The 16470-nt window shown below is 37.7% G+C and overlaps 5 protein-coding genes across 6 annotated transcripts; 3 read left to right on the forward strand and 2 right to left on the reverse strand.

The window, feature by feature from the left end:
- Positions 1-355: 355 nt before the first annotated feature.
- Positions 356-2308, reverse strand: LOC134752693 (uncharacterized). Of its 2 annotated transcripts, none has more exons than XM_063688373.1 (2): positions 2155-2308; positions 356-1682 (listed from the first exon to the last, which is right to left on the reverse strand). In XM_063688373.1, the coding sequence occupies exons 1-2, from the start codon at positions 2191-2193 to the stop codon at positions 591-593; spliced, it is 1131 nt and encodes a 376-aa protein (XP_063544443.1). In that variant the 5' UTR covers positions 2194-2308; the 3' UTR covers positions 356-590. The 2 variants fall into 2 exon arrangements, with proteins under 2 accessions (XP_063544443.1, XP_063544444.1); XM_063688374.1 differs by having other exon boundaries at positions 2105-2191.
- A 1548-nt stretch (positions 2309-3856) lies between these two features.
- On the forward strand, positions 3857-4451 carry LOC134752611 (uncharacterized). The gene has a single exon (XM_063688281.1). The coding sequence runs from the start codon at positions 3963-3965 to the stop codon at positions 4449-4451; it is 489 nt and encodes a 162-aa protein (XP_063544351.1). The 5' UTR covers positions 3857-3962.
- A 909-nt stretch (positions 4452-5360) lies between these two features.
- On the forward strand, positions 5361-6309 carry LOC134752612 (craniofacial development protein 2-like). The gene has a single exon (XM_063688282.1). The coding sequence runs from the start codon at positions 5407-5409 to the stop codon at positions 6307-6309; it is 903 nt and encodes a 300-aa protein (XP_063544352.1). The 5' UTR covers positions 5361-5406.
- A 1513-nt stretch (positions 6310-7822) lies between these two features.
- LOC134752613 (uncharacterized) lies at positions 7823-8311 on the forward strand. Its single transcript, XM_063688283.1, has one exon. It carries the CDS (start codon positions 7823-7825, stop codon positions 8309-8311), a length of 489 nt encoding a protein of 162 aa, XP_063544353.1.
- Positions 8312-10023: 1712 nt separating this feature from the next.
- LOC134752673 (uncharacterized) lies at positions 10024-12181 on the reverse strand. The gene is made up of 2 exons (XM_063688350.1): positions 12125-12181; positions 10024-10850 (listed from the first exon to the last, which is right to left on the reverse strand). Exons 1-2 carry the CDS (start codon positions 12173-12175, stop codon positions 10092-10094), a joined length of 810 nt encoding a protein of 269 aa, XP_063544420.1. The 5' UTR covers positions 12176-12181; the 3' UTR covers positions 10024-10091.
- Between the last annotated feature and the right edge of the window lie 4289 nt (positions 12182-16470).

Here is a 16470-nt window from a genome sequence, read left to right on the forward strand (position 1 = left end):
CGCTTCGTTTTAACGCATGTCATCTTTAAAACTACCCCACACCCTAAATATTGTTTCTCGAATATTTTCGTTTAGGTAAAACGTACTTCTGAGGCAAAATGTTTTCAAAAATGAAAAAAAAACCAGTTTTTTTTGTAGAATTTAGTGTGTACTTTAATAACAATGAACTGACCTTATTGGAATTGTGCTGCAATGCAAGCGACTCAACTGTTCAGCACACAATCAGATTTGACATATAGAATTTAATTTCAGCCAATCAAAACTTTTCCTTAATAGCATTTCATATTTGTAGACATTCTTTTTTAAATATTTCTACCTATGTACTTACTGAAGTAGAGAATGAAATGAAATACCATTCTTGTTTAATATTATCAAATTTATTATAAATAATTACTACACAATGTTAATTGAGAATTTAAGGGACTAATGGCTGAAATGATTGGGACAAGTTATTGGAAGGTAGGTACGATTTTTAAGGATCAAACATCAAGGAGTAAATAAACCAAGAAAAAAAAGTTACATCAACGCGAGGAAAACACTAATGTAAAACATTACAAATCAAATCGTGTGTTGAAAACTAGTTTATTAGACTATATTAAACCAAGACGTTTCATTAAGATCCATCTTAGCAAAGTTCTTCTCGTTATCTTTCCCGCTGAAGAAGCTACATTATTACTTTTGGAATCCGTAACTTTACCAACTGGCAAATCTTTAACAACATCAGTGACCGTTGCTACGGCATCTGTGGGATTACTAGTTACATTGCTGACTGGTCCCAACGTTTCTAATACTGGTCCCACGGATGAAACTTCTTCAACTATTGGTACATCTTCCACAATATTTGACCCCGCTACAGTCTCTACCACATTTGCTGGAACACTTACAACGTCACTGACTGTACCTAGCTTTTCTAAAACTGGTCCCATAGATGAAACATCTTTAGCTTTCGGCACGTTAGCCACAATATCTGAGCTAGTTGCAGTCTCTACCACATTTGCCGGATTACTAGCAACATCACTGACTGGTCGTAAAGTTTCTGAAAGTGATCCCATGGAAGTAATATTTTCAGCAATTGGTACACCTTCCAAAGTATCTGAGCCAGTGATAGTCTCTGCATCTGCCTTACTATCAGCAACAACGACTGATCCTAAAGCCTCTAAAACTAGTTCTACGGGTACATCTTCAGATACTGGCACATCTTCCACAATATTTGAACTGGTGACAGTCTCAGTTACATCTACCGGACTGCTAACCGTATCTCCGATTGGCCCTAATGTCTCTAAAACTGGGTCAACGAAGGGAATGTCTTCAACTATTGGCACATCTTTCACAAGATCTAACTTATCTGAACCAGTTACAGTATCTACCATATCTGTCGGATCGCTACCTACATCACTGACTGTGCTTAGTAATTCTAAAACTGGTCCCAAAGGCGAAACACGTTCAGTTACAGTTTCTACTACGTTTGCCATATCGCTAGTGACATCACTAACTGTTCCTAGCGTTTCTACAGCCGTTGCAACTCCTTTTGCTATAGGTACTTCTTCAGCAACACTTGTAACGATATTTCCAAGAACTGGTACATCACCAACCACAGCTTCTACTGTTCCTTCCATTACCCCTTCAGCAATACCACCTGCGAGGTCGCCAACTATATTCAATTGTGCTTTTGTGTCCAAAATCTGAAACAGTGGATACAACATTGGTTTTGTGATGCTGAATATGCTGTATACCAGCTACTTAGGAGGAGAAAAAAGAAATATTTATATCTTGTGAAACTAGAAATGAATCCTGAATTAAAAAAAAGAAGTACTTTGTCCATGGGGCTTTGAGTTTCACGATATAAAAATAAAAATAAAATTAGTGAAGCTGGGAATGGGTTTAAATTAAAATAACAAGTTAAGGATTTATTAAAGTAAATCGTTATTACTTTATCAATAATTAGTGTCTGAGAAGCGATACACATTTAATAGCATGGTTAACTTGTTCATGTCTTTTCTGTAGGCATTACAAAGTTAAGAAAATTAAGAGCTAATTTTTACGACATTTTTTTTCAGTACTTGACTCTCAAATAAGAAAAGCGGGATATATAATTATGTTTGACCTGTCTTTTGGGGCTGTCCATATATAAAACATTTTCCATTTTTAACTTACCATTAGACACAAAACAAAAATGTTTTCACCTCGAGCCATTGTGTCTAACGATTTTATTCCAGGTTAGTATTATTTCCGTATCACGTGCTTTTATATTCTCAGTGTCATTGTTTTAGTCCTCACACCTGTTTAAATTATATAGTATTTTATGATTAGTCACGTCCTAATTATATTTGATAAATTGATAATTTAATAGTGTGTAGTTAAAATATAGTTTTAGAATTAATTGCTTATTGTTGCTTAGTTTTTAGGTACTTATTAGTGATTGTATTATTTTTGAACTTTTCATTTATGTATTTTTAACTTTTGTACTTATGATGATGATAAATGATTCGTTTTATCATTGATACATATTTGTCAGTGCGGATTGATATACATAGAGTCGAGATATACCCTCACTTTGTTACACCACACACTGTCACTGTTACACCACTCACCCTCACTGTTACACCACACACCCTCACTGTTACACCAAACACCCTCACTGTTACATCACACACCCTCACTTAACATCACACACCCTCACTGTTACACGACACACCCTCACTGTCACACCACACACCCTCACAAAGCTAGACGGACTTTGTGGACGCTTACTTGGACCGTGACAAAAGTCATTGTTCAAAATCAATTTTAAGTGGTATCTATATTTATAATAATACAACACTTTATGTTAAGGTTATAAATAATATCATTTCCAAATTATCATTTGATTAATATTTTCCATTCTGGCGGTCTAGCATAAGTTGCGTTGTGGTTGCGTTATCAATACACAACTTTGGGAACAAATCAAATTCTTTTATTAAATATTAGCCCTTAGAGTTAGTCAAAGACGCCTAGTCTTAGGGTTCCGCCGTGGCGGGGTGGCCTAGGGGTTCAAGGCTCAAGGCATAGAGTAACTTATACTAGAGCGGTACTGTCATAGTAAATTTTGTAACCACAGTAAATTCACTGCCATCTATCGACACACTTAAAAACTAAAAATGAAGATTTATAAAAATACGATAAAATGTATTTAATTATGGATAAATGATTTTTTTTATTTGCCATAATTATTTTTATGATTTTGACCCATGTTCTTTCACTGATATGCGTAAAAAATGTTAAATAACAAACGAAACCGTCAACGCCATCTATACGACAGTAGGCCAAAGCTACTAGCGTCCTCTGATCGAGAGTCAAATTTTCTTGATTTTTGAGGCACGTTTTTTCCTTAGACTGTATCCATCTATTACGGAGTTATATCTATCTTTGCTCAAGGCGATAGCCCGGATTGCTAATGATGCCGGTTCGTATCCGGGCTTCACCACTGGAGGGTTTCGTCATTTTTTCTTTAATATATGAATATGGCATCTATTTCAGTTTATAGTCTCATCAATATTTTATTGTAACTATAAATAAAATAAAATAGATGATTTTAATTGTCTTTATTAAAATTAAAATGGATTTTGAGCTAAGAGGTTAATAAAATATAAGTACATAGGGATATAAGTCTGTAATGGTAGATCATACAGATTATTTTTTACCTGGATATTTGGGTTAATATTTTCCTTTTTATAGTGTAAATAGAAATTACAAAATAAAATTACATGTTTTACATTTTAAACTGTAACGTATTAAGATCAATGAAACAGTGTACAGAAAGGAACGAGCATATTTTTCAAAATAATAATTTTATTTATTTTGTCATATTAAAAAAAAAACTACATGTTGAGTACATAAAGATTGAAAAATAACTTGAGTAGTACTTGTGAACTTTTTAGCATAAGACCCTTATCGGTCTCGGTTGTCGATCAAGACGTTTCAAAATGACGTATTTCAGCAAAGTTCTACTCGTTACTGTGGCATCATCAGCAGCTGTAATTTCACCACCTGCATCTTCTGCGTCTGCTGGAAGAGCTGGAGCAGAATCTTCAGGAGCTGGAGCTTCTGGGGCAGGGGCATCAACTGGTGTTGCATCAGTAGCATCTCCAACTGCGTCAGTAGCAGGGGCAGCGTCTACGGGCGCTGGTACTGCATCACTAGCACATTCAGCTGCTAGTACGGCGTCAGTAGCATCTCCAGCTGCGGGTATGGCATCAGTAGCACATTCAGCTGCTGGTACGGCGTCAGTAGCATTTCCAGCTGCTGGTACGGCGTCAGTAGCATCTCCAACTGCTGGTGCGGCGTCTGTAGCATCTCCAACTGCTGGTACGGCGTCTGTAGCATCTCCAGTTGCTGGTACGACACTGGTTTCATCTCCAACTGATGCAGTAGCATCAACTACGGCGTTATGGGCTTTGGCGCCCAAGATCTGAAACATAGTTGATATGTTGGTAATTAAACAAAGAAGGACAGTGTTATATTCTATTGAAAAGTACTTCTAACAATGGTGTTATTACGACTGTATGTACTAGTGATCCAGTGGTCGTGGGTTCAAGTCCCACCCAAGACAGTGAATTTTTCCACTTTTAATTAATTGCTAAGCTTAATAGCATCGTTCGCAGACGTTTCTGCGTAATACAAAATTAATTTGGTATGTACAGTCGCCATCAGATATATCGGAGCACGCCTCTATTGTCAAGGCGCTAGTTGCGTGTTCATGCAGATATTTGAGTCTGATGCGGACACTGCTGCTACTGATTATATAGTGGCGATTATTTTCTAAGGATTTTGATATAGGCACTTTTGTAGCACAAATTTTGATAATGTGGTTTTAGTATCTTAAAATTTAGGAACTCCCGATTTAGTGAATTCGACCAACACAAAAGATGAGTAGATTTTATGTGTAAATAAAAACAATCAATTATGCTTCCTATATTATAATATATGTATCAAGAAAAAAAGCGTCTGTAAAAAAAAAGCGTCTGTTCTCGGGGGAGCCTCACCCCTAGGGAACGCGTCCCCAGGTGGCGGATAGGGGAAAGCTCGGCAGATATGCAGGGTAGGGGGGAAATAAAATACCCCCCGCGGACCAACAGGCCGGAGAAGGACACTCCGTCAATAAACCCCACCAACAGGCTGCTTCGAGGTAATTGAAGAGAAGGCTGGAGGTGCGCTGCGTGCTTAGGATGGAGTACGTAGAAGGGAAGGTAGTGGAAGAACTTCGGAAGTCAACGGTAGCTCCCTGGCTCTCCACGAGGGTCACATCCTTGGCGTCTGGTGGCAGCCGGCCGTAAAAAACACAAGCCAATTTTATATCTCCTAGTAATGAAAAGGTCACTAAACATAAAATACTCTAATACTAGGGCGTCCCCCTTAAGCGACGGCAACATGGCAGAGAGCGCAAGAAATGCTAGAGCGTACCCCCAAAGCGACGGAAGAGGCACCGAGCCTGCACACCAGAACCATAAATTGCGAATCGCAAGCTGGAATGTAGGCTCGATGACAGGACGCAGCGCTGAATTAGCTGAAGTGTTACTCCGAGGACGCATAAACGCATGTTGCGTACAAGAAACGAAGTGGAAGGGGTCCAAATCGCGGCAAATAGGTAACAACTATAAGCTTATCTACCACGGAGTAGGCCCGCAAAATGGTGTTGGTATTGTGGTAGATAAAGATCTTCAAGAACGAATAGTGGAAGTCAAACGGGTGAGCGACAGAATAATAGCCATAAAACTTGCTCTGGATGGGAATCCGTGCATGAACATTATAAGCGCGTACGCACCTCAAGTGGGCTGCTCGACCGTCGAGAAGCAACTATTCTGGGACGACATGCACGATCTGCTACAGTCAATACCATTAGATGAGCTTAAGTACATCGGTGCGGATTTCAATGGCCATGTGGGCAGCAACTCAACCACATATCAAAGAGTGCACGGTAATCAGGGATATGGAAATGTAAACGCAGAAGGCGAAACTATACTACAATTTGCGTCAACCTTCGACCTCGCCATCGTCAACACCTTCTTTACTAAATCACAACAACACCTTATTACCTACAAAAGTGGAGGAAATCATACACAAATAGACTTCATCTTGACAAATCGCTCTTGCCTCAAAAGATGTAGAGACTGTAAGGTAATCCCCGGAGAACCCTTGACCACACAGCACAGAATCCTGGTCGCAGAATTTGTCATGCTAAAGTCTGTGAAAGTAAAGAAGGACAAGACACCAAAAATTCGTTGGCACAGAATAGGGCGCCAGGGAGAACACAACTGTGCAATGACATCATAAACCACTGCCGAGAAATGAAGAGCGATGGCAATTCTAACGCCATATGGCAACAGTTCCAAACCTTTTGCAACCAAAAAGCCACCACGCTACTCGGAGTATCAAAAGGACCACTATGTGGAGACAAAGACTCGAAATGGTGGCAGGAGGAGGTAAAAGAGAAAATAGAGCACAAAAAACTCCTTTTCAAGCTGTGGCAGCAAACGAATGATGATGGGGACAAAACAGCCTACAAAGAAGCAAAAAAAGACGCAAAGAGAACGGTGGCACAAGCAAAAGCCAGCTCGGAAAACAACTTATACGCCAAATTCGATGCAGCCAAAAACGACCGAGAAATCTTCAGAATAGCAAAGTGCAGAAACAATAACACCAAAGATGTAAAGACTATAAAGTACATCAAAAATGAAAGCGGCCAGCTACTCACATCTAACAAAGAAATCCAGGACAGATGGAGGGAATACTACTCTAAGCTACTCAATGAAACATATCCTAGCTCAGACCCCCCCGAACCGCCGTTACCGATCTTGGGACCAATATCCTGTATAACACCAGAAGAGACGCAAACCGCCATTCGAGTAATGGCTAATAACAAAGCGACAGGTCCAGACAGTATACCCACTGAATTATGGAAGAAACTGGGGGCGGATGGAGTAGTATTCCTGACAAACCTCTTCAACAAAATTCTGACTGATGGAATGCCGGACGAATGGAGGAACAGTCTTTTGGTTCCGTTTTATAAAAATAAAGGGGATGTTAGACTTTGCGAGAACTACAGGGCGATAAAACTAATCCCACATACCCTGAAGATATGGGAACGTATCATATGTAACCGATTACTCCAACTCGCAGAAGTCACAGAAAACCAGTGCGGCTTTGTCGCAGGTAAATCGACCACCGACGCCATCCACACAGTCAGAATTTTAATGGAACAGTATAGGGATAACAAGGCTGACCTACATATGGTTTTCATCGATCTGGAAAAGGCCTTCGACCGAGTTCCGCGGGAGTTGATTTGGCAAGCCATGCAAGCGCACAACATACCAGAGCATTACGTGAATGTTGTGAGAGACATGTACTTAAACGTCAAAACTAAAGTGCGCTGCGCAGCTGGAACGAGCGAAGAATTTCAAGTACAGGTCGGCGTTCATCAAGGCTCAGTATTGAGTCCCTTCTTGTTTAACCTGGTTATGAACCATTTAACAGCCAGCTTGCAGCAAGCACCGCCGTGGAACCTACTATACGCAGACGACATCGTTCTGATCAGCGAAAACGCAAACAACCTAGAAGTAACTCTAGAAAAATGGAGGACAGCACTGGAATCAGCTGGGCTACGCATCAGTAGACCAAAGACTGAATACCTTCACTGTAACTTTAGCGGCGTTAGTAGCCTTGACACCATTAAACTACAGCACACCCCACTAAAAAAGGTAGACAGCTTTTCAAATACCTTGGCTCAGTTATTAGTAGCGATGGATCTATAGATGCTGACATAACCCACCGAATAAACACAGGATGGATGAAGTGGAAGGAGCTGTCGGGAGTGCTGTGTGACAATAGAATGCCGGTGCACATCAAGGGTAAAGTATACAAGGCTGCAGTGCGTCCAGCTATGTTATATGGGGCGGAGTGTTGGCCTTTAAAGAAACAACAGGAAAATAAGCTGCACACTGCGGAAATGAGAATGTTGCGCTGGGCAGGTGGTGTGACATTACTGGATCGCGTACGAAACGTACACATACGAGGCAGCTTCAGAGTAAAACCTATCCCTGACAAACTGGAAGAAACCCGACTCAGATGGTATGGTCACGTCATGCGGCGACCACCTGACCACATGACACAGAAAGTGCTGCACATTTACCCACCGCCGTCGGCGAGGCGAGGAAGACCCCGACAAACATGGATGGCCACTATAAATAGGGACTTAAAGAAGGCAAAAATACCAGCCCAAACGACCCGGGACAGACAGTCCTGGCGAAGAATTACTAGGAGAGCCGACCCCAAATGATGGGATTAAGGCTAGGAAAAGAAGAAGAAGAAGAAAAAAAGCGTCTGGGTTAAAATGTAATAAACGAAGGAATCCTCTTTTGTCTGTTTTCTTTTGTCCGTTTGTCTCTTTGTCCGTCTATTTGTCTTTCCGTCTGTCCGTCTTTTAGTTTGTCTGTTTGTCTATCGGTCTTTCGAACTACTCTGTAAAATAAAACTCACCAATAAGCAACCGACGAAAAAAATTGCACCTCCAACCATTGCGTGTTCCTGGTTTTGACCCAATTTCGTATATTCTTGTGATATTTATATTCTCGGTGCTATCTTTAACCTATTGTTCATGTTTATCGTTATATGATTTGTTGTTAGTCACGTCCTTTTTTGTTGTAAAAACTATAATACTATAGATATTATTACCAAGCGTTGTATGACGTCATAATTTACCATTGTGTAATTTGAAGCATTGTCCAAAGTAATTTATCTCATAATAACATACATCATGTCATGCCTTAAGGATGACTCACGTTAGACCGGGCCGGAGCTTCCGGCGCTTACTTTTCTATGACATGACAGGTGATCACGTGATGCTTTCCATAGAAAACGAAGCGCCGGAAGCTCCGGCCCGGTCACGGCCCGGTCTAACGTGAGTCATCCTTTATCCTCCTGAGACCCAGAAGCATTCCAATCACTGCTACCACACAAAATTTCACGATTCTAGGACTTCAGGAACCAATGTTTTCAGGGTTTAGATGTATTTTTAGGTACCCCCATTTTAAGGGCTTGCAGGGCGAAAGTTACAGCTTTCTGGTCACCATATGTGCCTGCATACAGACCCTAACTTACATGCCAAATTTCAGCCTTCCAAGACTTACCTTCTAACCATGTAAATGTCTGAAATAAAGGCTATTTTTATTTTTATTTTATTAAGACTTCAGGAAGGAGTCTGTATTTTCTATGACATGAATTTCATATGGTTCGGACAGTGAAAATTAAGATATCTATAAAATTTAAAGTATAATAGTAGCCTCATAAAACTTGGCGTTTTTGATGTCTACTTAGGACATGGTATACAAAAAAAATCAGCTCTCTAGCATTATCCAAGCCGAAACTACGAGGCCTACGAGGGTTCGAAAATACGACGAAACGTGCCGAGAAAAGATATGCACTGCCTTCTGCCCTTTGTCCCCCCAGATTAGTAGAGCTCGACACCAGTAAAATATGTTTGGATTTCCAAGGTATTACCAAAGATAGATATAACTCCGTAATAGATGGATACAGTCTAAGGAAAAAACGTGCCTCGAAAATCAAGAAAATTTGATTCTCGTTCAGAGGGCGCTACTAGTTTTGGCCTACAGTCGTATAGATGGCGTTGACGGTTTCGTTTGTTATTTAACAATTTTAACGCATATCAGTGAAAGAACATGGGTCAAAATCATAAAAATAATTAATGCAAATAAAAGAAATCATTTATCTATATTTAAATACATTCTATCGTATTTTTATAAATCTTCATTTTTAGTTTTAAAGTGTGTCGACAGATGGCAGTGAATTTACTTGGGTTACAAAATTTTCTATGACAGTACCGCTCTAGTATAAGTTACTCTATGGTATTACAGATATTGACAGTCTTTTACCTCATTTATGTGATGTTGTACGGTTTCAGGTGATGTTATAATTCTAATGCTGCAATAGTTTATCTGTATATTACATTAGTTTACATAATAAAACTCAATATGACGAACGAAATCAATAATTTATTTAATTTAAGTCTTACCCTAAAAATAAATATAACAATAGACCAATTATTGATAAATAGTAAACTGCATAGGACTCTGGCACGATTGGCATGGACAGGGGTTACCTATGACATTTTGGCTGGCTTGACATGGGCTACTTATAATGTTTTGACAAGCACAAGGGCTACTTACAACATTTTGGCACGCACAGGGGTTGATAACATTTTGGCAAGGATTACTTACAATATTTTGGCAACTTTGGTAAGGATTACCGTTTAGTACAACCTCTTGCTGGCCCGATACCACTTGCAGATTGGCAACCGACTGGCACGGCAAGTTACTAATAGCTTTTTGCATGCCATTTACACCTAATACGTTCAGGTTGCCATTAATTAGACTGTTACCTATATTCGATGCCAATGACTGGCAACCGCATTGGCAATTCGGTTGCTGGCCAAGTTGATTCAATAGCGCTTGCAAGCTTACTTGCAGCATGTTTTGGCAATTTGAAACTGGCACGTTATTCAAAAGTGCCAATAATTCTTGAGACAATGGATTGGCTAATTGTAAGCCATTTGCCACTTGAAGTCCGTTGCTTATTGCCAGTAAATTTTGCATGTTTGCCAATTGTATGTTGTTTGCAATGCATGGGTTTTTGGCGAGTTGTAGATTGTTGTTGATTTGGATGCCATTTGGTAGATTTAGTAAATTGTTTCGGCAGCCACAGTTGTTGGAAACCTGGACGGGTACTGGCAGGTTTTGCTGTCCTGGCATTTGCTGGCAGCCGCAGCCGCTGCTGATTGGTAGTATTTGGGAGACACTGTTCTGTAAATTTAAATGAGATTAAAGAAATATAGAAAATAAACGATAAAAATATTTGTAAAATAATATGTTAAAGTAATTGACAAAATTCACAATTGCTTACAGCTAGTATAACTACAAGCCATTTTTTTAAATGTTGTCTCATAATTTCGATTGACTTTTAATTGTTACTTGAAATGTTAGTGAATCATAATAATATTAACTACCTACTTTAAAATAATTCATTAATTGAAAGTGTAGACTACATAATAGGGATATGAAGGGACAATTCCTGAGTCCTTAGTTAAACATGTGGGTTTCACCTGATAGTGCTGTTACAAGTTTTAAAATTTAACATTTTAAAATGCAGTGCAGCAAAAAGGATGACTCACGTTAGACCGGGCCGTGACCGGGCCGGAGCTTCGTTTTCTATGGAAAGCATCACGTGATCACCTGTCATGTCATAGAAAAGTTAGCGCCGGAAGCTCCGGCCCGGACACGGCCCGGTCTAACGTGAGTCATCCTAAAAAAAGCGCTGGTGACCTAGCGCTAAGAGCGTGCGACTTTCAGTCCGTCGCGGGTTCTAACCCCGGCTCGTACCAATGAGTTTTTCGGAACTTATGTACGAAATATCATCATTTGATATTTACCAGTCGCTTTTCGGCGAAGGAAAACATCGTGATGAAACCGGACTAATCCCAACAAGGCCTATTAGTTTCCCCTTTGGGTTGGGTTGGAGCCGTGGCAAAAAGCCGGGATAACGCGAGGAAGATGATGATGACATTACCTACCCGAAATTGCCTGTCAGGTAGGTATTTACAAAGATAGATATAACTCCGTACGTAATAGATGGATACAGTCTTAGGAAAAAACGTGCCTCGAAAATCACGAAAATTTGATTCTCGATCAGATGACGCCACTACCTTTGGCCTTCTATCGTATAGAGGGCGTTGATGACGGTTTCGTTTGTTATATTTAACAGTTTTAACGCATATCAGTGAAAGAACATGTGTCAAAATCATATAAAAATAATTAATGCAAATAAAAAATCATTTATCCATATTTAAATACATTTTAACGTATTTTTATAAATCTTCATTATAATTTGAAAGTGTGTCGATAGGTGGCAGTGAATTTACTGTGGTTACACATTTTACTATGACAGTACCGCTCTATCCTATTATATCCTCTTTGGTATTTATATTCGCTAATAAATAATGTGAATAAGACTGTAGTCAGTATACCTAAATAGCATATTTGTCAGTATATAATGTGTTCCCTATTCATTAGGTACATACCTGAATGATCACAGCGTTAAGGAAAATGGAAAAAATCTTTCTACGAAACATTGTTGATGAAAGCTAAACAAAACTATTCAGAATACTATAAGTAATCAAGTAGTATTAGTTATATACAAAAGCATCGAGCAGGTATCGAAATTGTTAATCTATTATCTTGATTGTATAATTTTATATCAGAAATTATGTTATTTACGAAAATTCTTACAGTTTACAATAATTACATGATAAAAGATATTTAGATAACTTTTCATTAGTTTGATGTGTAGAAAAATGCTTTATTTTACTAGACAATCAATAGTTGAATTGTGAATTGAATTAAACATTTTCTATACAGAGCATTTTAGTGAAGTACTGCCTATATTGTGTATTTTGAGAATTTCTAATTCCAATAAACATTTTGAAAAAAAAAACCAGCCAAGTGCGAGTCGGACTCGCACACCGAGGGTTCCGTACGTTTTAGTATTTGTTGTGATGGCGGCAACAGAAATACATCATCTGTGAAATTTTGCGCAATTATTTGTCTGCAATCTCCTTTTAAATTCTTATTCAATCAGAATCAGAAATATTTATTGTGTAAACTGTGTAGGTACAAGAAGTATAACTAGGTATATTTTTTTATCAGTATCAACAGTATCTTTTCGGGCATACAATTTATTTTATCTTAAACTAAATTTTAATATACATTCAGACCGAAGCCTTAGCGCCTTAGCCTTACTTTCGCGAAGTTTTAGCACGCGAATCGAATTATCGTGTTCCGCACAAGTACGCAAAATGTATGTTACAATTATTACATGTAATAAAATTATGTCATCAGGATTGTATAACATAGATAACAATGACATAATCTATATCTTCACAATCGGTTATCAAAAGCCTATTTACTTGTATAATTTGATTGCAATAGATAATGATAACATTTTAAAAGGGGTTTAAAGTTTTGGTGGTTCATCATTATGTTTCCATATAGAAGAGGTGAGTCCTTGTCAGTTTATATTGTTTTTAAATAAATAAATAAACAATCATCCCACAGTAAGTTTAAAGTACGAAAGAGAATAGTGTATACTTGTATAGAGGGTTTAATTGTCGTAGTAAATTTTGTAGTCACAGTAAATTTACTGCCATCTATCGACACACGATTAAAACTAAAAATGAAATGTTTGAAAATATCAAAACAATTATATGACCCATGTTCTTTTACTTATATGTGTTAAAATTGTTAACTATCAAACGGTGACGCCATGTACACGAGTATACGCCAAAGGTGTGGCGCCATCTATTCGAACATACATTTTTCTTGATTTTCTGAGGCACGTTTTATCGGAGTTACATAATATATCTTTGGAAGTACTTTAACAAACACTTAAATAAATAGAAAACGCCCAACTTTAACTTTACTTTTTAAGCTTTTAAACATACAAATGAAAGTATAAGACAATAAGGGTACTGCTTACCATCAGGCGGGCCGTATGCTTGATTGCCACCGACGTGGTATAAAATATATATATATATATATATATATATATAAACGTGGTTTTCTCACGGTTCGGTTTAAAATATTTACATATATTCAGACTCTCATATGATGTCATTCATTTGTGTCAGCAAGTTAAAGCCTCGCCAATGGATATAAATATGTGCCATTTTCAACCAAAAGGGTACTTATTGTCGGTTGTCAATAAGGCACTATTTCCATATAGCTTCAATTTAAATTAAATTAAATTAAATTGTCATTTATTTCAGGCCTAATACACCCATATGTGTTAGTAACTTACATAGCTAATAAAAATAATGTTAGTGCTATTACAAAACAAATTAACATGCAAATTAACTAATGACTAGGAGCTAACTTAGGGCTAGGACACACCGGATGAGCCTTATAAATCTAACATATCACCACAAATTATCATCATTTTTGACTAGAAAATGCAACAAATAATTAAAACTCAACACAATACAATTCAAATTAAATAATTTAAATTAAAAATTCAATAAATAAAATTTAATAATAATTAAAATTACAATTATTACAATTAAAATTACAAGTATTCACATTTGTCAAATTTTATAAATTAAAAACACAAAAAATATTCAATAGATAATAAATGCTAATTAATACAACGCAATCCGGAGTGTGTTACCAATTTAGAATCAACCTTATCGACAACCGACAATGTTGGTTGAAAACGTTGTCGCCTTTGGTTGAAAATGTAACATATGCCTACTACAAATATTTAATAGCGAGGCCAATATTTTGCTTATACCACAAATAACTTACATAGCTGAACGTTATGTTATCATTGCAATGTTCTACATTATTTACTTTTGAAAAATTAGATGTTTTATGTAGTTAGATTTAATCGTAATTTTGTCGTTTTTCTATTTTACACCAATTTAATTTTGGGTACCGTATAATGTCCCTACTTTGCTCCAAAATTTATTCCAAAATACGAAATTTAATTTAAATTTTAAAATTATTATGTTGTGGTAGGTATGTTGATATTTGATTTTAAACTAGACCATCACTACTATTATGTTGTTGTAATATTTTAACGAGGTTTTCATATAAAAACTATTTGAGCACAATTACCCAGTGGGGATCAAAGTAGGCACATTTTACTCCATTAAAATGAATGTTTATGGGTCACTGAGCAAGTATTGGATCGAGATTGAATTTGAACTATTTTAACCTTAACTCAGTAAAAAAATAAAAACTGTATAGAGTTAGACCAAGAAAAGTCTGCAACGATTTTGATAGCATACGCGGTGCAAGTGTTATTTATACGTCATAATTTCATTTCATAGAAGTTTGACGTTTAAAATAACACTTGCACTGCGTATGCTATCAAAATCGTTGCAGAATTTTCTTGGTCTAACTCTAGTGCCTTTCTTTCAGCGAAAATTACTATCTGATAAAAATATCTTCTACCCGTTAATAAAAAAATGGTGTACTTAATTTACTATTATTGTAATTTCAGACACAATGAGCTTAAGAGACGCCATCATCATCACAGTATTGCTATCGCAATCTCTATGCGAAGCTCGAGGGAGGGGTCTCAGCTTATCTCTCCTCCAAGGCCTCTTATCTTCAAATCCTCAGCTTTCAAATATGCTGTCTAACAAGCTAATACAGCAGGGCGGTTTGCAACGACCTTGCTACAACGCACCAATCCTCAATGCACAAGCTACAGTTCCAATTCCTGCGTCATCCCAATATGTTCCTGTTTTGCAGCAGAACTATCAGAAAAGTCAGTTTAGCCAAGCGAAGGTTGAATGTCCAACTCAATATGTATACCAAAACGTGCAGAAAGAGCCACAAAAAGAAGTGAAATATGTGCAGTCTCAGCAGTACCCAGTGTCATATTCCACAGTTCAACAGACAACGGAAACGTCATACCCATCGAAACCTAACCCTTTTGTTTCTCCAGCACCAATGGTGAACCCTTTTCTGCCAGCAGCGTCACCTATATCAGCCCTCTGCCCCCCCACTTCAAGCTTATTGCCTCCTGCTAATCCAAGTCTAGCAAGAAGTCAGTTTTTGAGAAAGATTCCGATTCCTCCGCCTTACTTGTAAATGTAATTGTTATGTTATTTATTTTATTGTAATAAATAATGGTTGTATAAATGCTTCTTTATTTTGACGGGAATTAACTTATGAATAGGCCTGAAGACATTGAACTATTATTACTAACAGAACGAGTATTTTGCGCCATGAGTTGCCGGCCGACAACAAACTATGGAAGCGGAGGACCTAAACGCGTAAGCGCCATGAATTTACCAGGCGCTTACGATGTTTTGGTCACGTGGTACAGGTTGCGATTGCGACAATTTCATTGTTTTGTATAGCTTCTCTGTAGTAATAATAAGTCGATGCCTGGAGCCTATTCCACCACACTGACTTAACACTTGACACTGAAAATTTCCTGTCCATATCTGCGTCAATTTTTACCTTGTTGTCACCGTTATGAAACAAAGGCCTGCGGGCGTATACTATCCCGGTGACAAACATTTATGGAAAATGCCAATCGAAAATTATTTTAAGATTTGCTTGACCAAAACTATATACCATGGAGACTATATACAATATGGAAATGATGTGACTGAGACATTTGTCATCCTGATGTTTGTTTTCGATTCGCATTTGTCTAAAAACGATTGCTATCTTCCCGTACCTTGTTTGCCGTTAACCCTTGCGGTTTATGGCATTATGGCAAACATTGTAAGTAGAATAATTATTTTCTCTCTGCATCTCTGTCATTCCACATTGCAAGAGCGATAAAGATAGAAATAGGTTTATAGGAAATAGGAAAACGATCGAAATGGTTTGCGAAATAGCCTAGAAATAT

This window comes from Cydia strobilella, chromosome 25 (assembly GCF_947568885.1).
Source record: "Cydia strobilella chromosome 25, ilCydStro3.1, whole genome shotgun sequence".
In the NCBI taxonomy this organism is placed as follows: domain Eukaryota; kingdom Metazoa; phylum Arthropoda; class Insecta; order Lepidoptera; family Tortricidae; genus Cydia; species Cydia strobilella.